The sequence below is a fragment of the Myxocyprinus asiaticus genome, chromosome 20 (genome assembly GCF_019703515.2).
Source record: "Myxocyprinus asiaticus isolate MX2 ecotype Aquarium Trade chromosome 20, UBuf_Myxa_2, whole genome shotgun sequence".
Taxonomy (NCBI): Eukaryota; Metazoa; Chordata; class Actinopteri; order Cypriniformes; family Catostomidae; genus Myxocyprinus; species Myxocyprinus asiaticus.
This window is the reverse complement of record NC_059363.1, coordinates 17,122,791-17,140,455: the sequence shown is the minus strand read 5'-3', so window position 1 is coordinate 17,140,455 and position 17,665 is coordinate 17,122,791. Positions and strand designations below refer to the sequence as shown.

General features: G+C 37.7%; 1 protein-coding gene across 5 annotated transcripts in view; it reads right to left on the bottom strand.

The window, feature by feature from the left end:
- ehbp1 (EH domain binding protein 1) overlaps window positions 1-17,665 on the bottom strand; it is a 192,629-nt gene that overhangs the window by 34,474 nt on the left and 140,490 nt on the right. For 4 of the 5 annotated variants that reach the window (XM_051645796.1, XM_051645799.1, XM_051645798.1 and 1 more), the window contains 3 exons: window positions 11,714-11,852; window positions 11,171-11,271; window positions 8,110-8,236 (listed from right to left, as the gene is read on the bottom strand). In XM_051645796.1, the coding sequence (XP_051501756.1) occupies window positions 8,110-8,236; window positions 11,171-11,271; window positions 11,714-11,852 (367 nt within the window). The remainder of the gene's footprint in view (window positions 1-8,109; window positions 8,237-11,170; window positions 11,272-11,713; window positions 11,853-17,665) is intronic. The other variant, XM_051645797.1, reaches the window with a different exon arrangement.

Sequence of the window (17,665 nt, the reverse complement as noted above, 5' to 3'; positions counted from 1 at the left end):
GGATCCCCTTCTCTAATCTTCCTTAAAATCCCCTTTCACCCAACTGTTAAAGAATGTTTGAAAGCCTGACACCAGACCAAAAAAAAAAAAACCTCTTCACATCTGGGAAAAGCTTTTTGGGTGGGGGGTTGCTGGTTGGGGGTTTAAATGTGAAGTCAATGTAACTTAACTAATTAAATTGTTTTTGCCTCTCGAACATTCAAACGGCCTTAGAGATTAAAAAGGGCTGATGTCGGGCTTTTCCTTTCTGACCATTCTATTGAAGCTCTTTTAGAGAAATAAACTTCTTTCTCAAGATGTAATTACGCACGCTTAGATTAGCTTAACAAGAGTTTTTTTTTTATGCAGGAGTAACACTAATATCATACAATATTAATAAATTGAGGCTAAAGGTCTAACCTGTTTATATTAGGTAGCGAGAATAAATTGCCAGAATGACTTCACTATAGCGATCTACACTATACATGTAACGGTCCAGTGAGAATTTAAACTAGCGGGAAGAACAAAGGGCCAAAAAGCCAATAGCTGAAAATGGACCATTCTGATGTTAACCAGCTCTTGATGTCGAGCACATAGTCCAGCCCTAAACCTGAATAGGCAGTCACCTCCTGATCCAGCACTGGCCTTTGGTCATGCCGATAAAAGCCATCCTTATGAGCCAAATTCCTGCGTTTGTCTCCAGGCTTACTTTCCGCTGCTCACCGCGCACGCTTGGCAGGAAGGCTAAACGAGATCTTTGGTCTTTAAAATTAGAGTGGACAAGGTACCGAACTAGCATGCAAATCCCAGGGAGGAGAAATAATAGGGCCAAGGGAGAACAGAAGAAAGAGAATGGCCAAGAGAGACAACAGAAGAAAGAGAACAGGAGAGAGGGAAAAGAAAATAGGAGTGAGTGAGTTTATGATTGCGCCGATATAAACCGGTGCATGCTGATTGCAAGAGACATGACAAAACCTGTCTCGTCCCCAGAACCGGAGCGAGTATTATGCTCTAAACACTTTTGCTTCTCTTACTGTGGAAAGATTATACTGGTTATCCTATTAATGCAGCTGAAATGCCATTCTAGTGTCTTTAAGCTCTTGCATAGGAGGTCAAGAGGAGTATGCCACCGCTTACAAGCATGCTGTGGATGTAATCTTCCCAAAGTTACAATAATTAATGTTAAGCTTCTTTAGCAATACGTTTCTGAAAGAACTTGCCTGATAATATACTTAAAGCTGTGTTAGCTGTTAGCTGTTGTCTGAGCTTGGAGACCATTTCCCTATGCGACTCACGTAGCCAAGCTTAAATCTTTAGTCAAACTAAAGGGGCTGCTTACAAGCATGTTGCCTTAGCCACACAAGCAATTCCATTTCAGTCTTGGCGGAGCTGAGATCTATAAACGCAGACACTCAAGCAATTATTTCTGCATGGCCACCACTGCATTGGAATGTGGGCACAGAGAATTAATGTGGGAAAACTGAGGGGTGACAAAAAAGTGACAAACAAAAATGGTTCACGTTTTGAGTCTAAAATTCTAAATATATTTGTAAAAAAGCCTATGAGGATGAACAGGTCTACAAAAAAGGATGTTCTAAACACAACAAATATCATGGGCCTTTTCTGATACTGGTTTATGTCTGTTATTTTGCCACAGAGTGCGATGGCTTGTCTGTAAACTACATTAAGCTGATGATATCCGTCTTGTGTGAATTTCTGTGACCACGCCAGAGAAAAAGAGGAAGGATTAGCATGCAATAAATCTGTGTAATTCTTATCAGACTGGAGTGCAATTTTTAAACATGTTAATCTCACCTAAAACTCATTCTTTTCTTCTGTGCCTTTTTAAAATCTCTTATCGAGAACTCTGTAGGTGTGTTGGTTTCAGGCCACCTTTAAATGCCATTATTTTCATAATTGCGTGCATTGTCGCAGGTTATAAAAGCAATTTGAAAATCATATGTGTGCATAAATGCATGCTAAGCAGATGTCAGGCTGATGCATTCAGAGGGTTGTGGAATATCAAAAGCCGCAAAGATAACATTTACACACATTTCAATGCTGAGCGCTGAAAAATTTCAATGTGATTTGGGAAGGCATTGTGCCCGAACAGAATGGTGAACGGGTGAATACCTCTCCTCTCTCTCTCTTTTGATTTTGCAACATGGTCAAAATTGATATGTTTTGAAATCTGTGTGACACTAACATATTTAGAGGTGATGGTTGAGCTATTGGCGAGATGGGCAGAAGGCGGCAGTGTGTATGTGTGTGTGTGTGTGTGTGTGTGTGTGTGTGTGTGTGTGTGTGTGTGTGTGTGTGTGTGTGTGTGTGAAGGACACTGCTCCCTCTGGTGTGGGAATAACAAGTTCATTAGGCAGGAGCCACCGCAGGCCTCGCTGTTCCCCTGAGCGCTCATCGTTCCGTTTACGGCCTCCTAGCCCATCAGCGGCTGCATCATTATGGCTCTGCCATAATTAAGAGCTGTTAGAAAGTGAATTCTCCAACTGCAGATTAGAAAATTAAACTATTTACTGATTACATATTAATAGAAGACAACAATGGCAGTCGCCATAAGCTTGGAAGGCAACCAAGGAATACATCTGTGTACTTAATTACCATAAACAATGGTTGCATGGAAATAGAGTTTTATACGCATTCCCTTCTGTAATACGCCTGATATCAGAAGACACTTGACAATTCGTGTTCAATTATCTCCATTCTTTAATGTGCTGTGAACTGCACACAGTAAATAAATTAACCAGCCCAATTACTGTGAATTCATCTGGGAAACAAACGCAAAAAAACAGCAAACCAAGGCAGAGCATATAATGAGAGGGGGAAGGGGAGGACGGATGGGGTTTCGGGGATCAGGAGTAGTTTGTATTAGAGTTTTTTTTATGTATAGACACATGCATACAATAATGTATAGGTGGATGAAGAAAATTAAATAGCCATTATGCACTTTACAAGAAGAATGCTAGATGCTACTGTGACATGATTCTCTAAAAGCATGGCTCCATCCCTGCAACCTGCACACAGCTAAGCAGGGCCGTTTCTGACAGTTTTGGCATCCTAGTCCGATAGTCAGGGAAGTACGCAGACATGATGGTGTATTGGCACGGCGACCACATCATTTAGTATTTTAAATATAGGTATAGGCTTCTAAGGTGGTAAAGTTGGAGTCAGAATCAATAATTCTGGACATATCATTACCAGTTTTTTTCACAAATAGGATTTCTTCCCCAAAGAAATTTCAGTGTGTGTTGGACAGCCTGCAAATCGGTATTCATCACGGGATTTTAATGTGTCTAAAGTGAACACCTAACCCATTCATACTAACGCACTACATTCATGTTCTTTAAAAATAATAATAATAATAATAAAAAAAATAAAAAAAACTTTCCTTGCTATGTGTACTGCTCTAAGATATGTGAGACTTGTATTACAGCACTTAATATATTGTTGCCCCTTTTTGTTGGATGAATTGCTTCTATTGTTATCCTCATTTGTAAGTCGCTTTGGATAAAAGCATCTGCTAAATGAATAAATGTGAAGGACTTGTTTTTGTTTTACTCAAGCATTTAGCAATATTTATTGGGGTTTTATTGTGTAAATGTTTTATCCATTCTATTTATTGTTGATTTTAACTCCCATTTATCTGCAGTGATGGGCACGAAGCTATTAGCTTAACTACATTTCTGAGTAGCGAGGTGGCAGCTTCGCTAATTTTTAAATCAACTAGCTTTTCAGTAGCGAAGCTATATTTTTGACTAGGTAGCGTCGTAGCGTTGACAAAAGCTACACCACTACATCATGCCTTGTATCGGGTGTTTACTATCGCCAGTTTTGAATCAAAACTAAAGATCACAACTTAATCGCTCATCTGTGTCGGTTCTTTAAAATGAATTGGTCACATGTGATAGCAAAGCAATCTGAATCGGTTCATGATTCAATCTGAATGCCTCAGAAAGCTTGCGCGGGCCCTGCTGAATTATTTGTGCATGCTCTCACTTGCCAGTAAGCTCACTGAGTATTTTTAACATGGAAAATAAAGATAACACTGGTTGCAGTGGATCTACAATCAATGGAAACAAAACCTGCAAATGCATCTTATCGTTTACCAATGATGAAGAAGATCTTTATAAAGTTCAACACGTTTGCAGCTTGTAAACGACTTCTGCAGGTAAATTCATTTTCCAACCAAAGAGTATCAAAACATGTATTAGCCTACATGAAAACACACACAAAAGTACCATGGCATTACCATGTTTTTTGGACAAGTACAATTACCTGGACACACTACGTTAATACAATGGTATTGTACAATCGGCACGATAACAGATTTCTGGAACTATCGGTTATCGGCAAAAATCCACACCGATAGTTTTTCCCCATTGCGTCCAATGCTGGAGCGGCTGGGAATGGCCTGCTGTCGTTATACATTATGAGAGCGGACTCTAGATGCCTTGTGGTGTTTGTTTTGACACGTGAGACTACACTCTGCATGAAGCGGAACACTTCAGATGCAGATTTAAAACATCAACAACGAAAAGGTATGTATACAGTACACTACAGTACACGTTGTCATATCATTATAAAGTAATTAATTTGTTGACTAGATGCTGCATTATTAGAGAACTGCAGTATGTTTGCAGACAAGGCTGATAAGACGCTAACATTAAAACTAACCTCAAGCGGTTAGAACCAAGTCCTACCCAAATGTTTAAATGTCACGATTATTACCATCTATTACCATCTATTTGCATTAGTTTATATCCAGCTGGTCACAGTTACGCATTCGTTAGCCAGCTAAGTTGCATATTTAAAGCTAGTGACATGAGAGAGCTAATTTATATCATCATGCAGCCGAGAGAAACGTATAAACAAATCAGAAACTGATTTCAATTACATTTTTTTATCCTCACTGTAATACGATGACTTCAGATCGATCACATTCTTGTGCTAAAAAAGGCTAGACAGCACAACAAATACAGTTTAACAGAAAGCAGGTGTCTCAATATGCTTTTAAAGTTCTTTTTAATTAGACACATCATCTAAAAAAACAGCACTCCTGCACAAGATGTTGAATAAACAAAAACAAAGGGAAACAAAAATGTTCATCTAGCGCACGTTTACATAGAAAAACAAATGGATGGTTACAAAAGTGTTCGTGTGAACAGCCCCTTACATTTGGTGGAGGCCTTTGCCTGTTGCGTCTTGCACTCTTATAAGCGTTTCTCAGATTAAGCAATGAGTTGTTTAAATGCTTTGTCAGGAAAGATGTTCAACTTGGAAATGTGTGTCTCGAGATCATCGTATCAGTTCCAGTCTGTTGTGTTCCATCTGTTTAAACAGCCCCTGGCCTGGTTCTCATAGTCTGAGCCACTTCACCACAGAGTTCAGCCGAATACCACTGCTATCTGTAAATATTGCTACTCTACATACAGCTGTACTGAATAAAATACAATGTGGTATTTCGCTGTTATTATGAAGCTTGTGTCTGGAGTAGTAGGAAGCGTTGAAGCATTTTTCCCCCTCATTTTACTTTTGACTTAACATTTGAGAATATGGATCAACTAAAACTTTTAATTTATTTATTTTATGAACATTAGTTGAAAATGAAATGCTCTTTTTTAACAGCCAGGATAGGAATGTTCTATACAATAATATAACGGTGCTGAATGGTTTATGTATTTATTGCACCCTCTTGTGGACAAAGGAAACAACATCAATTTAAATCAGCTGATTTAAAAATTTGACTACAAGTTCATATATATTAATATTTATATATTTATTTCATTTAAAAATATACAATACATTTTCATGGTTCAGTCAGTACTGTTTATTTTTGTAATAAATTTCAGCACTATTTTACTCGGAGTGTTATTTTTTCATTCTGTATCAATTTTAAAAACTATCGGTTGATTAATCTGTTTTCGGCAGGAACTGCCCAACTTAGTTATCGGTATCGGTAAAATCCACTATTGGTCGACCTCTAATGTTGAGCACATAGGTTTGTATAAGTAGCATGTCTAAATATGAATTGACATGTTTTAGGTTTTTTTTACGTACACATACCGGTACATATTGCACCATACTGTATACTTGTATACTGTATTGCACTAAACTGTAATATACTGTACCAAGGCTTTGATAAACATCATGTGAATACGTCTTTTAGATGCTTTGTCTATGACGGTATGCTACATGCATATGCGGTTGAAAAAAATATAAAGTAGCTTAAATGTAGCAAGCTACTTCTGGCATGAAGCTTGTAGTGTAACTTGCTATTTTCTCTGAAGTGCAGCTTTTAGCTTAGCTTAACAAATTTTTCTGTTGAGTAGTTTGTAGCTTAGCTTTCTACACTTTTTGAGTAGCTTCCCAACACTGTTTTTCTGTTGTTCTTATGTATTTATTCAATGGTATTGTATTTAAGAATGGGGATGTGAGGGTTAATTTTACATTAAACAAAATGGTATGTTCCATTTGGTTAAGGCAGGAAAAATTGTGTATTTAAACCAGCCGACACTAGGGGAGTCAAGATGGATGACGAGTGTTTGAGCACATGGACTAGGTTATTCTAGCACTGCTCGAGTGCAAAGAAACTCCGGCCTCCATAGTAGAGGGAGGGAGTTGGTACTGCTTTAGTACTTAAAACAGGTCTAGTTTTAAGATGTAACCTTGTTTTTATGATTGCTTTTAAACACTATTTATTTGCACATTTTGCACCTCTGATGGAATAAACATCTTTTTAGAATGCCATTCCTTCTCTACGGTGTGATTCTCCTTGTGACTGCTTGGTCCCTATCACACAGTGTATGATAATTAGAAGAATTAAGTGGAACATAGCTTAGTGCAGTCTACAGTATAATTTTTAATACAGTATACTGTCTGTGCAGCATACCATTTGACTTCTGACTTTTAATAACATTTTTATATATTATTCAGCTATAGAAGCTATTGTTGACAGAACATGCAGTGTGTGAACTTGACAGCAGTAAAAATGTTTACCTGTTTGCAGTGTTGAAATTCGTGCACTAGCTTAGACGGGTAAGCACATTAAGGTGAGACTCGTACATGGTGTCTGGTGTGTAACGGCTCCTCTTTTTTCTGTATGAGTGTATAAATCTTGCTGAAATGTTTAGTTTCCTTTTCCACCTGCTAGGGTATTCAAGCCCTATATCATTCAGAGCAAAAATAAATAAATAAATAAAAAAAACCTTCAAACGGACACAGTGGCTTTGACTTCAACAGCATCCAGGTGAGTGTGAAGAGAGAGAGAGAGGGATGGATGGATGGAAGGTTGGGCAAACATAAAACTGTGACAGTCTTGATATCGTCTCAATGTGATGGAGAAGCATAAAAAAATCAACCCTCTATTTTTCCCTCCTTTTTTGAACCCCCCTCTTGCCCCACCCCTTCCTTTCCTTGCTTCACAAATCTGCCCTTGTGAAAAATGATTGTTTTGTATCAGCAACCGATGGCAGGAAGCTATTCTCAAATTTCAGTCATTGAAGTGTCATTGCCGTTCTTGCACTGAACGGAGCTCCATGCTTTGACAAAGGCTCAGTAGCCCTTTTTCCCTGCTATACACACACCTGAAAGATTGCTCCACATCCTTTCATATGTGTATATAGGAGGAAGAGAGAGAGAGAGCGATAGAGGGAGGGAGGGAGAGAGAGAGCGAGAGGAGGAGAGTGAGTGCATGTATCTATTAATATGTGTCTTTAATAATTTCAGCATTTCCTTTTCGGTCCGGCCCCAAACACCACCCCTCCCATCTTCACCCTTTACCCCTCCGTATCCCCCTTTTCCCTCCCTCCTTCTCTCTCTCTCTCTCTTCTACAGCATATCATTGAAGGCCAGATATGAGGTTCTGTTGCGCATGGCTGCACGGTACTGTTCAATAGTGGCTGGCTGGTGGACGCTATCAGCACTAGTTATCAGCTCCCATGAAGGCTCTCTTATCACGGCGGCCCAGAGAGCCTCCCTGCATCCTCACCGCCCCTTTTCATATCCCCGCTGCCGCCCCAACATCCCGGCTTCAAAGATTCACACTTCCCAAACTCCATAAGAGTTTGTGAACGCTCAATTTGCCAAAACTGTTTACAGTGTAATTGGGCGGCGTACCTGTGTCCATGAGATAGCGCAGACGCCTCTCCACACGCGAGGCCCGCGTGTCGATCTGCCTCTGCTCACTCTCCAGCGCCACCAGTTCTCCCACCACGTACTGACTGGTGTCTTTGAACGCCTTCTGCTGGGCAAGAACAAACGAGAGGAGGGGGGAGTGAAGGAGGGGGAAAAAATACGAAGCATCACATCCACTGTTTTTCTTATTTAATAGCAAGGGAACAGTGGTCATAATGATGACTGGTGAATATGCAAATTAATATTTTATTTAAATCTCTGCTTTTTTTCTGTTTTCTTGCAAAACAAAGGATTGCTGTCAATTTCAAAAGTGGTTAAAATCATAAAAAAAAAAAAACATCCAAATTTGGTTACTTACTAAAAGGATTTTGGAATATATATATATATATATATATATATATATATATATATATATATATATATATATATATATATATGCCTATTTAAAATGATTTAATTAAAAGCATCTTTAAAAATTATTTTAAAATATATAAAAAAATTATTTTTTAAATACAATTAAATAAATGAACAGCAACATAAAATAAAAAATGCAGCACTTCTTGTAAAATCCACAATTTAAAACAATTAATTATATATTGCATACACTGTATATAATTAATGTATGCATATATAATTAATTAATAAAAAATAATATATATATATATATATATATATATATATATATATATATATATATATATATATATATATATATATATATATATATATAAAGATAAAATACATAGCTAATTTTGGCTATGGCACCAAAACTTTAAACTAATTATTACCATTTCATAAAGATTTATTTATTCTGTCTATTTATTTACTGTCTTATAAAAAATATTTGGCGAAATACTGGCTGTTACAGCAGTTATGGACTGTAGCTTTAAATGCTGGGGCTTAACCCAAGCATGAAGCCTCGGGCAGGACTGTGTGTGCTAACACACCAATATAAACACATTAAATGACCTCAGAGAGAATTCAGCATTACAAAATCCACTATTACAGCAGTCCGGAGACTAACACAGAGAGACAAATTGAAATATATGGGAGAGGTGGGTCAGTGCCTAAGGGCCTATCAGCAGGGATCTGACAGATCTACACACACATGTGCTCAGATTCACTCATGTACACTTTTGGAGACACGCACACACACCTCCTTTGGCACGTGGGAAAGACTGGAGTGAAGGATGAGCCAGTGATTAGGGAGAAATGGAGTAATTAAACTGCACGCTTATTTCTAAGTGTGTGATAGTGACAAGCACCCCTCCCTTTATTCCACTTGTTTGGCAGCCCTCCTCTGTCCTTCCTACCCTCCTAGAACTCACAGCAAAGAGGGAGGAGGGAAAGAGTGCTAATTTAAATTCACAACCTAAAGATTGCAGACATTTTATATATATATATATATATATATAGTGCTGATGCACATTATTTCATAATGGCAAAGTGGGAAATGGTGGAAAAAGTTTTTTTCTTCTATCCAACACAGCACTTTTTCTGCTTCAGTCCTTCTGCTGTCCATCAAACTCCTTCTTCCTCTTCCTCGGTGCTCTATCAAATACTTCTCCAACAAATCAATTTTACACATGATCAGCCCCCTCCCCCTGTTCTTGCCTCTCTGCCATAATTAAGTGTTGAAATTTCCATATATATTATATTAATGCAAACATCATTTGCGGGGTAATTCAGCTTGAGCTGGGTAATGGGCAAGTTCAACACCCATTAACCCCAACACAAAGAGGGGGCAAAGCTGGTCTCCACTGACCATCTCTCTCTCTCTCTCTCACTCACTCTCTCTCTCTCTCTGTGTATCTATCTCACTCCTCCCAGGGTAAGTTTCTCTTTGCCTTAGCCCTGTATATGGTGCTTTAATAATTTAAAAAATCTGTTTCATTACTTCAATGCAGTATATCTGCATGGAGAGAAGGAAGGACTACAATATAGTGGGGTTCAAAAGTCCACGCAGAAAATCTGGAATTCAAAATCTCATTTAAAGGTACAGTTTACCCAAAAATGAAAACTCCATTTACAGTACTCACCTGCTGTTGTTCCAAACCTGTATGGCTTTCTTTCTTCTATGGAACACAAAAGCAGGTGTTAGGCAGAATGTTAGCCTCAGTCAACATTCATCTTCATTGTATGGGAAAAAGAAGCAATGAAAGTAAATGGTGATGGAGGTTAACATTCTGCCTGACATCTCCTTATGTGTTCCATGGAAGAAAGTAACACAAAGTAAGTCAAATAGGTTTGGATGGAACAACATGAGGGTGAGACAGAATTTTCATTTTTAGGTGAATCAATTTAAACCTGGAAATAAAAGAATTTTTTTAATGACATTTACGTACTATTTCTATGTCACTAATCAAATAAGCAAATTTGTAATATTGACTATTTCAACACCTTTGTATGAAAGGTCAGATGCGCTTTCTTCTATCGAAGCGCACATGATTTTTTTTAAACCATACTGGGACAAAATGGATCATCAGATTTTACACAAACTAGTGAAAGTGCTTTTACACTTAGTAAAACGGGGGCACACCAAATATCAATACCAACAAACTACTAAGAAAGTCTGAAATTCACATTAATTTTTCAAAAAAAATTTCATTCTTATGCTGATTTTATAATTTGTAATGAAAAAGTATTACATTTGTAAAATACAAAATAGAAGGATTTTAAAAAGTGGACTCCTGAACTCCACTGTATATTGAGAGTGGATAATGAAACGATTCAACAACAGAGGTGAAATCTGGGACAAACTGAACAGGTTAGAAATTAAAAGACAGAAAAGAAGGAGTGAAAGAGGGATTCCCATCCTTCTTTCCATCTCCTTTTTCCTAATCTTACAATTATCAGGGAACAGCATTCTAATTGGCTGGCAGTCTCTCTTTGGCTTTAGGGAAGAACAGATTGACATCAACTCTCTCTGCCCCTCAGACAGATGTGAGTGACTGCATGTGTGTGACGTCCAACTACGACCCCGTATCACAGACAGCATAAGAATGAGCAGCAGTGACGGAGAATTTAAATATGCATTTAGTACTTCATCTTCAGTTGGCTTTCGTCCCTCTGTCTCTGTCACAGCTCCTCTCTCCTCGGTTACTCGCTTGAGATCTTCAGGCACCGATCTCTGCCTTTTTACCTCTGAAAAGAGAGATGTTAAAAGTTGATGGTTTGTTCTCACCTGCGCACACAGACAGAATGGCCATAGATGAATATAAAGACAGTTTTATCAGATGTACCCCATTTAAATACATCAGTCAGACCTTTTAAACCAACCAGTCAGATCCGCGATGTCCATTACAGCAATCCCAAGGCGTCTATAAATATCTTTTTTAGCTGTTGTCAAACTGTTACTATTATTATAGGCCACTAAGAGACACTTCTGACTACTATCTTAAGATTAAGTCTAATGGGAAGTCCTGGTAGCAATATGAAAAACAACCTTGGTGTTCCAGGCTTGACCATCTTTGTGCATTAAATAAATTAAATTATTGGTTGCTGAGCTGTTCCAGAATGAAAGAGCCTCAAACAAAATGTAAGTAAAATTAGTGGAATTGACATCAGTGAAAGGAAGAGGCCTCACCCGGCCTGGTCTCTACATATTGGCTGAACGATTGAAGCTGTGTTTTCCTGACAGTAGACTCCTTGTGGAAGACAACGGGACTGCGCAGACGTTCTGTAGCCTTGCGAAGACGCTCCGCATGCAGCTCATCTGCATTATTCTATAAACACATTAAAAAAGAGAAGGGGGGTGGGGTGTGGGGACAAAGAGTAAAACACTAGTTAACTTAAAAGTAGAGCAGAGTCATTTGAATACAAGTTGCTTCGGATGCCGGTTGACATTAAAGCAAAGAACAAATTAGACACACATGACCAAGAAATGTTTAACGACGGAGCTCTGCACCTGCAGAACAATTGAGGAAAGGTTCTGCAGCATTTGGTACATCTTCGAGTCCCACATTAACTCACAATTAAATCTACTTTCAACAAAACCTGAGCCAGAAAATATATTCAGATTATGCAAATTAAAAGCACCATTGTCTTGGAAGTGAACACGTGTTAGCAGCTTCTCACCGCGCCTTCCTCAATATTCAAATGTGTTATTATGTGCTGGGCCCAATAAGCCAAGCAGACTGGAAAGTGAAACGGTGCCGTTCAGAATAACATTTGCAACGTCAATAATAATAGGAAACGTCTAATAAAGTTTGCAATTAGTGAACACGTTCCACTGCTTGAGACTGAGAGGGAGAAACATTGTTAGCGCAAATGCTAGCTCACTGGTGTGTGTACGGAAACCAGACAGCTAATAAAGACAAACGCACATACACACACAAGCGCATAAACAGATACAAATACAGCCTCTGGCCTGTTTGTTCTTCAATTATAACTTTCGGAAACAAAGCAGCAATTAAAATGTCCCTAGTGAGGACCAAATTTAGCCTAATCTCTGAGACATTCAGCCTCTCTATATTTGAATGTTAACAGTTATAGCTGTTTATCCAACTTATGATTCCACATGTTTATTCAGGGAATATATCAGCTGTCAAAGCCTTCATTTGAGGCTTCTCTTAAGCTGTAGAGATTCCTATGGGTTGGATGACCTTCTTTAAGCATACTTATTAAAAATCTCATGTTATTTCACCCTAAATCCACCTCTGTAGCTGTGTAACGAGTACCGCACTAACCACACAAAACCAAAGCTGTGAACGTTTATGTGTTAAAACGCCACATTCAACAGACTGGATCTCTAGAGACAGAACAACAAAGCCCTTTAACCCTGTCTGATTCCTCTCATGTTAAAGTCCAAAGAAAACAAACAGGATTCAAACCAAAAGGCCTGCTCTCCCGAAGGACCTGAGGCCTCCAACCCTTACTAACACCCCCATCCTCGAAACACCTGTCCCCATGGCCCCTCGGTACCCCTGACTGGGGCAGATATCAGAGCTATCCCCACACTGCGATCTGTGCTTTTTAATCTGTTATCATCCTGATCATTATTGTGGTGGTGGGTATTATTTTGGCAGAGGTGTTTATGTGTGTGTATCGGGGATGCGTGACTAATGTTGCGGTCTACTGCTCATTGCAGGCGGTTATCATGTGCCACCATGGCAGCAGGCTCGAAGTGCATAGAGACAATCACTAATGAGACACAACCAAGAGCACTGGGGGACTGCAGTGAGTATGCTGGGGGGAAACAGCTCTGTCCCACACTATTCTACTGCGGTCTTGAGGAGTTGTGGGATAGGAGAATCCTCCAGGGAGTGAAGCAGTTTATTCAGTTTTTTAAAAGTAAAAAGGCGGAAGGCTGGGTTTATAAAGCCCTTGATAGAGAAAGAAAGAGAATGTGCAACTAATATCTTTTGTTTTAAAAATGCAAAAGCTTAAAACATCAAGTGAGCAGAAAAGAATAAGGAGCAACGCAAAGAAAGAACATTTCTGATACTCTAACCTGACTCTTTGTGGATTTAAAAGAAGAGGGTGATGGTGACAAGAGGAGAGAGAGCTGCTCTTTCTTTAAAACCCCACTAACCACTGGGGCTCAGAGCAGCAGTGCTCGTAACCTTGCTGATCCTCCCCTGGGCTTTTGGCTCTTGTGCAGGCCTCCAGGCCAGGTGCAGCAGGTGCGGGACTGTTCACTAGAGACTGACAGAACAAGGTCCCCATCACTAAAAGCTTTCCTGATAGATCCTGATGGACTTGAAGGTTTTAGCAATGGATGATTACTGCACTGATGGTTTAATACTCGACTGTCTTACAGTATGCAAGTCGAAAATACAGTCCTTTTGCTCTGATGCTGGGTTTGCAATAGTATTGGTAACTTCAAATCTGTATATCAAATATTGTCAGTTTAATGTTTTTTTAAACTAGTTCAAATTTTCAAAGCTCAAGGATAAACAAGCGAACATAAATCATGCTGGCATATTCAGTATTAACACAAGGCTCAACTACATTATGAAGACAGATTTTTACCAAAAGGTTTAAATGTGTTCTTATTTTTCATGCAAATCATTTCAGGGCATGTTGTCACATTTATTAGGGCAGGTTGTCACATGTATTTTGAATATCATAAATTTATACAATTCATTAATAACAATATTTGTTCGCCAAAATAATGATTTGATATATTTGTACATTACCTTTTTCCATTTTTGTTGTTTCATGAGTCATTTTGTGCTGCATAATTGTTTTACTTTTTTAAATGTATTGAAAAGCCTATAATAGGCTGTTTAATGTAGGTGTTGAGTAACGAGAGGTGTAGATTTTACTTTGGTGGTTGTAATAGTCACAAAAGGTCAACATGTGGTCAATGAACTGTAAAATGTTAAATAGCTTTTTTGAAGCCACAATGCAGAAATTGACTTTCAAAAATAAACCAAACTTTAGAAATATTTACTGGAGCAAGAAGTGTGACAACTAGCTCCGATTTGCCCTACAGTATATACACAAACAGTAAGAAAGCATCCACTAAAAATATAAAATAACTCTCAACTTTTTAAAATCTAATTAGCCCAATTATGTACATGTGTCAGACACAAAATAATTACCTAAGTTTTGTATCTTCCTTTTTCATCATGTTTCTAAACCAAAACAAACCAGTCTTGCTCTTTAATCCCACCAGGAGACATCATATATTTATTTTCTTAAAAATTAAATAAAAACATAACATGCCATTAGCTGTATCCAGTATTTAACTGCCATATTGCTATGTATTTTGTGATTGTGATTTGTAATTTTTTGGCTTAATTTCTGCATCAGAATTTGAGTAGATGAAAAAAATGTTACAGCTTAATATTATTTTCCCCCTCCCCTAATTAATCTTTTTTTATATGCATGTGTCAGACTTCTTGATGAGTGAAAATTCTGTATTATCCTTTTCATATTTGCAAATCACTCTATTCTCTGAAATCTACAGTGTATTTTGTGATTGGTCCTTGAGAAGCCTTGACCAATCACTTCACACCTGCTGCAGCGGACTGAATGAGGCCCACCAACCCAAACTAACACAGGACTGCAGTCATTGTGCTTCAAAGAGCCCGCTAACATCTGCTCACAGGAAATCCCCTCTGTCAGCACAGAGAAAGAGAGAAAAAGGGGTGAACTGGTGTGGGAAGGTAGTCGTCACTCTCTATGAAGATGCCCTGCAGTCACCACCTGGGGGCTCTGAATACAACAGCGAGACAGGAGGTCATCACACACATATAAACACCAATCATACACAGGAGCAGTCTGCAGTACACAGGTATTCATGTTCTTAAACACATACACACAGAACCCTGGTATTTAATACACAGCAAATCAATCCAGTGCATGTCATCACTGTGAGCCACGTGCTGCTGTCAATACTCCCAAAGCTCTCTCCTCTCTCGCTCTCACTGCAAGAAAAGGTCAGGTTTGATATGAGGGAGTTCTGAAGTAATACATGTCTAAAGTCTGTTCATTCCTGGCTTAACATATAAACACATGGTGTTACGCAGACAAATAATAAACAAGAGACAGCGAATCAAACAAAACCAACCTGTCTTACCTTTAAACTCCACTAATAGAGAAAAAGGGAAAGAGAGCAAATAATTTTACATTCTTAAAAACAACATTTGCAATGCATTTACCTGCCATTACATTATGTATTTGTGTATATAACAGAATAGAGTGCAACAGTCTGGTTAAGGAAATAAAAATCCCTTTAATTGTCAAATGGATTTTTAATGATACCTTATAAACCTTTAAAGACAGACCTACCCTGAGCTCTAGGGTTGTTAATCGATGGTACATGCTTCTATTGAACTATCAGTCCACATTTTTTTAACTTAAGTTTTAAAAAATCGTGTTTAATTGCAAAATTCCTGGTAAAAAACTACACTACCCATGATCCAGCAGAAAAAGATCCACCAATCAGAGCCGGAGAAAACAAATTGCACTAAACAAGCCCAGTAGTGACCACCCACTCTCCTGATGCAATCGAGTCTGTCTCCCATAAACTCTCTAACTACTTATATATTAGTATTTATCTGAATGTTTTGCACAAAAAAAAAAAAACATGTATATATTGTTTTATGCTTAATCAACAACTTTAAAACAATAGTTTTTTTTTCTATCCTTATTACATTCAATTAGGGTTGGGTACAAATATTGTTTTTCCGATTAATCGCGATCTTCATTTGAACGTTCTTGATATCGATTCTTAAATCCCAAGATCGATCTTTCACTCAGTGTCCAACCCTCTACTACAATGGGAGGAAATCACACGCATTTGCAACCAAATTTCACGCTATGCGGCTAAAGTGAATATTTTTGGCAACTGGCTGGTTAATGTTTACATTTCACTCACCAGTAATTGTGTAGTTTAGTCATGAAGTGTTCAGCAGTGAGATCCTTTCACAGCATGTTGAGAGTAAAAGATGTTCCGTATAATGTGTGTCCAAGACGAGATCCACGCAACCCATTTGTCATTGAATACTGTCTCTTTTACAAAAAAAAACATTCAAATCTAATCATGCATCACACAGACGAGGTAAAGCCATTCGAGTCCTCTCTAGTTAACATGCGCTCATTTAAAGGCGCTGTTTACAGAAATGATTTTTTTGGTTAAAGAGACAGTAACGGTTTTAGCACGTCTTCAACAAATCAATATAAATACTTTTAAATAGTACAAATTATGCAATTTAACAATAAATATGTACATATAAAATGTAATATCTTATTTATTGATTGAATACATTTATTTATTAATTTATAATAGCCAAAATGTGACCAAAATGATGAAAAAGTAATAAAATATATTTAGTAAAATTAATATTTTCCTAATGTTGTTAAAAGGGCCCCTGTGTAATTAACAGCATTAGCTGGGAGATCATTTCTTTTATATGCAAGCAAAAGGGACATTATAACTGAAATAAACCCATATGAATCGATATTGAATCTAATCGAATCAAAATCTAATTTAATCGGGAAACCTGTATCAATACCCAGCCCTAAATTCCAATACGTCATTCGCAATGCTTCATGGCAGGGGTGCCCACACTTCTATGGAATGAGATCTAGTTTTTCATAATGTTATTATAGCAAGATCTACCAAACACAATATAAACATGGTCGGGTATTTTGATACCACAACAAATAAAAATCCTTCTTTTTTTTATTATTTAAGCATTGTTTTCAAGTAATTATTCAACCGTCTTTAATTATGTAAATAAGAACAAAGAAACAAATGAATAAAATGCTTTTTTAACAGCTTTAAAAATTTTTTTTACAGTAGTAGCCTATCAAGTATTTAAGTAAACATTCAGAATGAAATTAAATGTAACATAAAACTCAAGAGTTTTTATGGGTAAAACGTCACAATTCCTTACGATTTCCTTTAAGCATTTATTTTTACTTAAGTGTTCCCTTAAAAACCGTTAAGTATTGCATAAAGCCCCTTAACTGCCATTTTCCTAAGTATTTCCTAAGGTTAGGAAAACTTCACCTTAAATATAGGTTAAGAGTTTCAAGGTTTATAAAAATGAATAAATAGCTATGTTTATACAACTATTTGAGG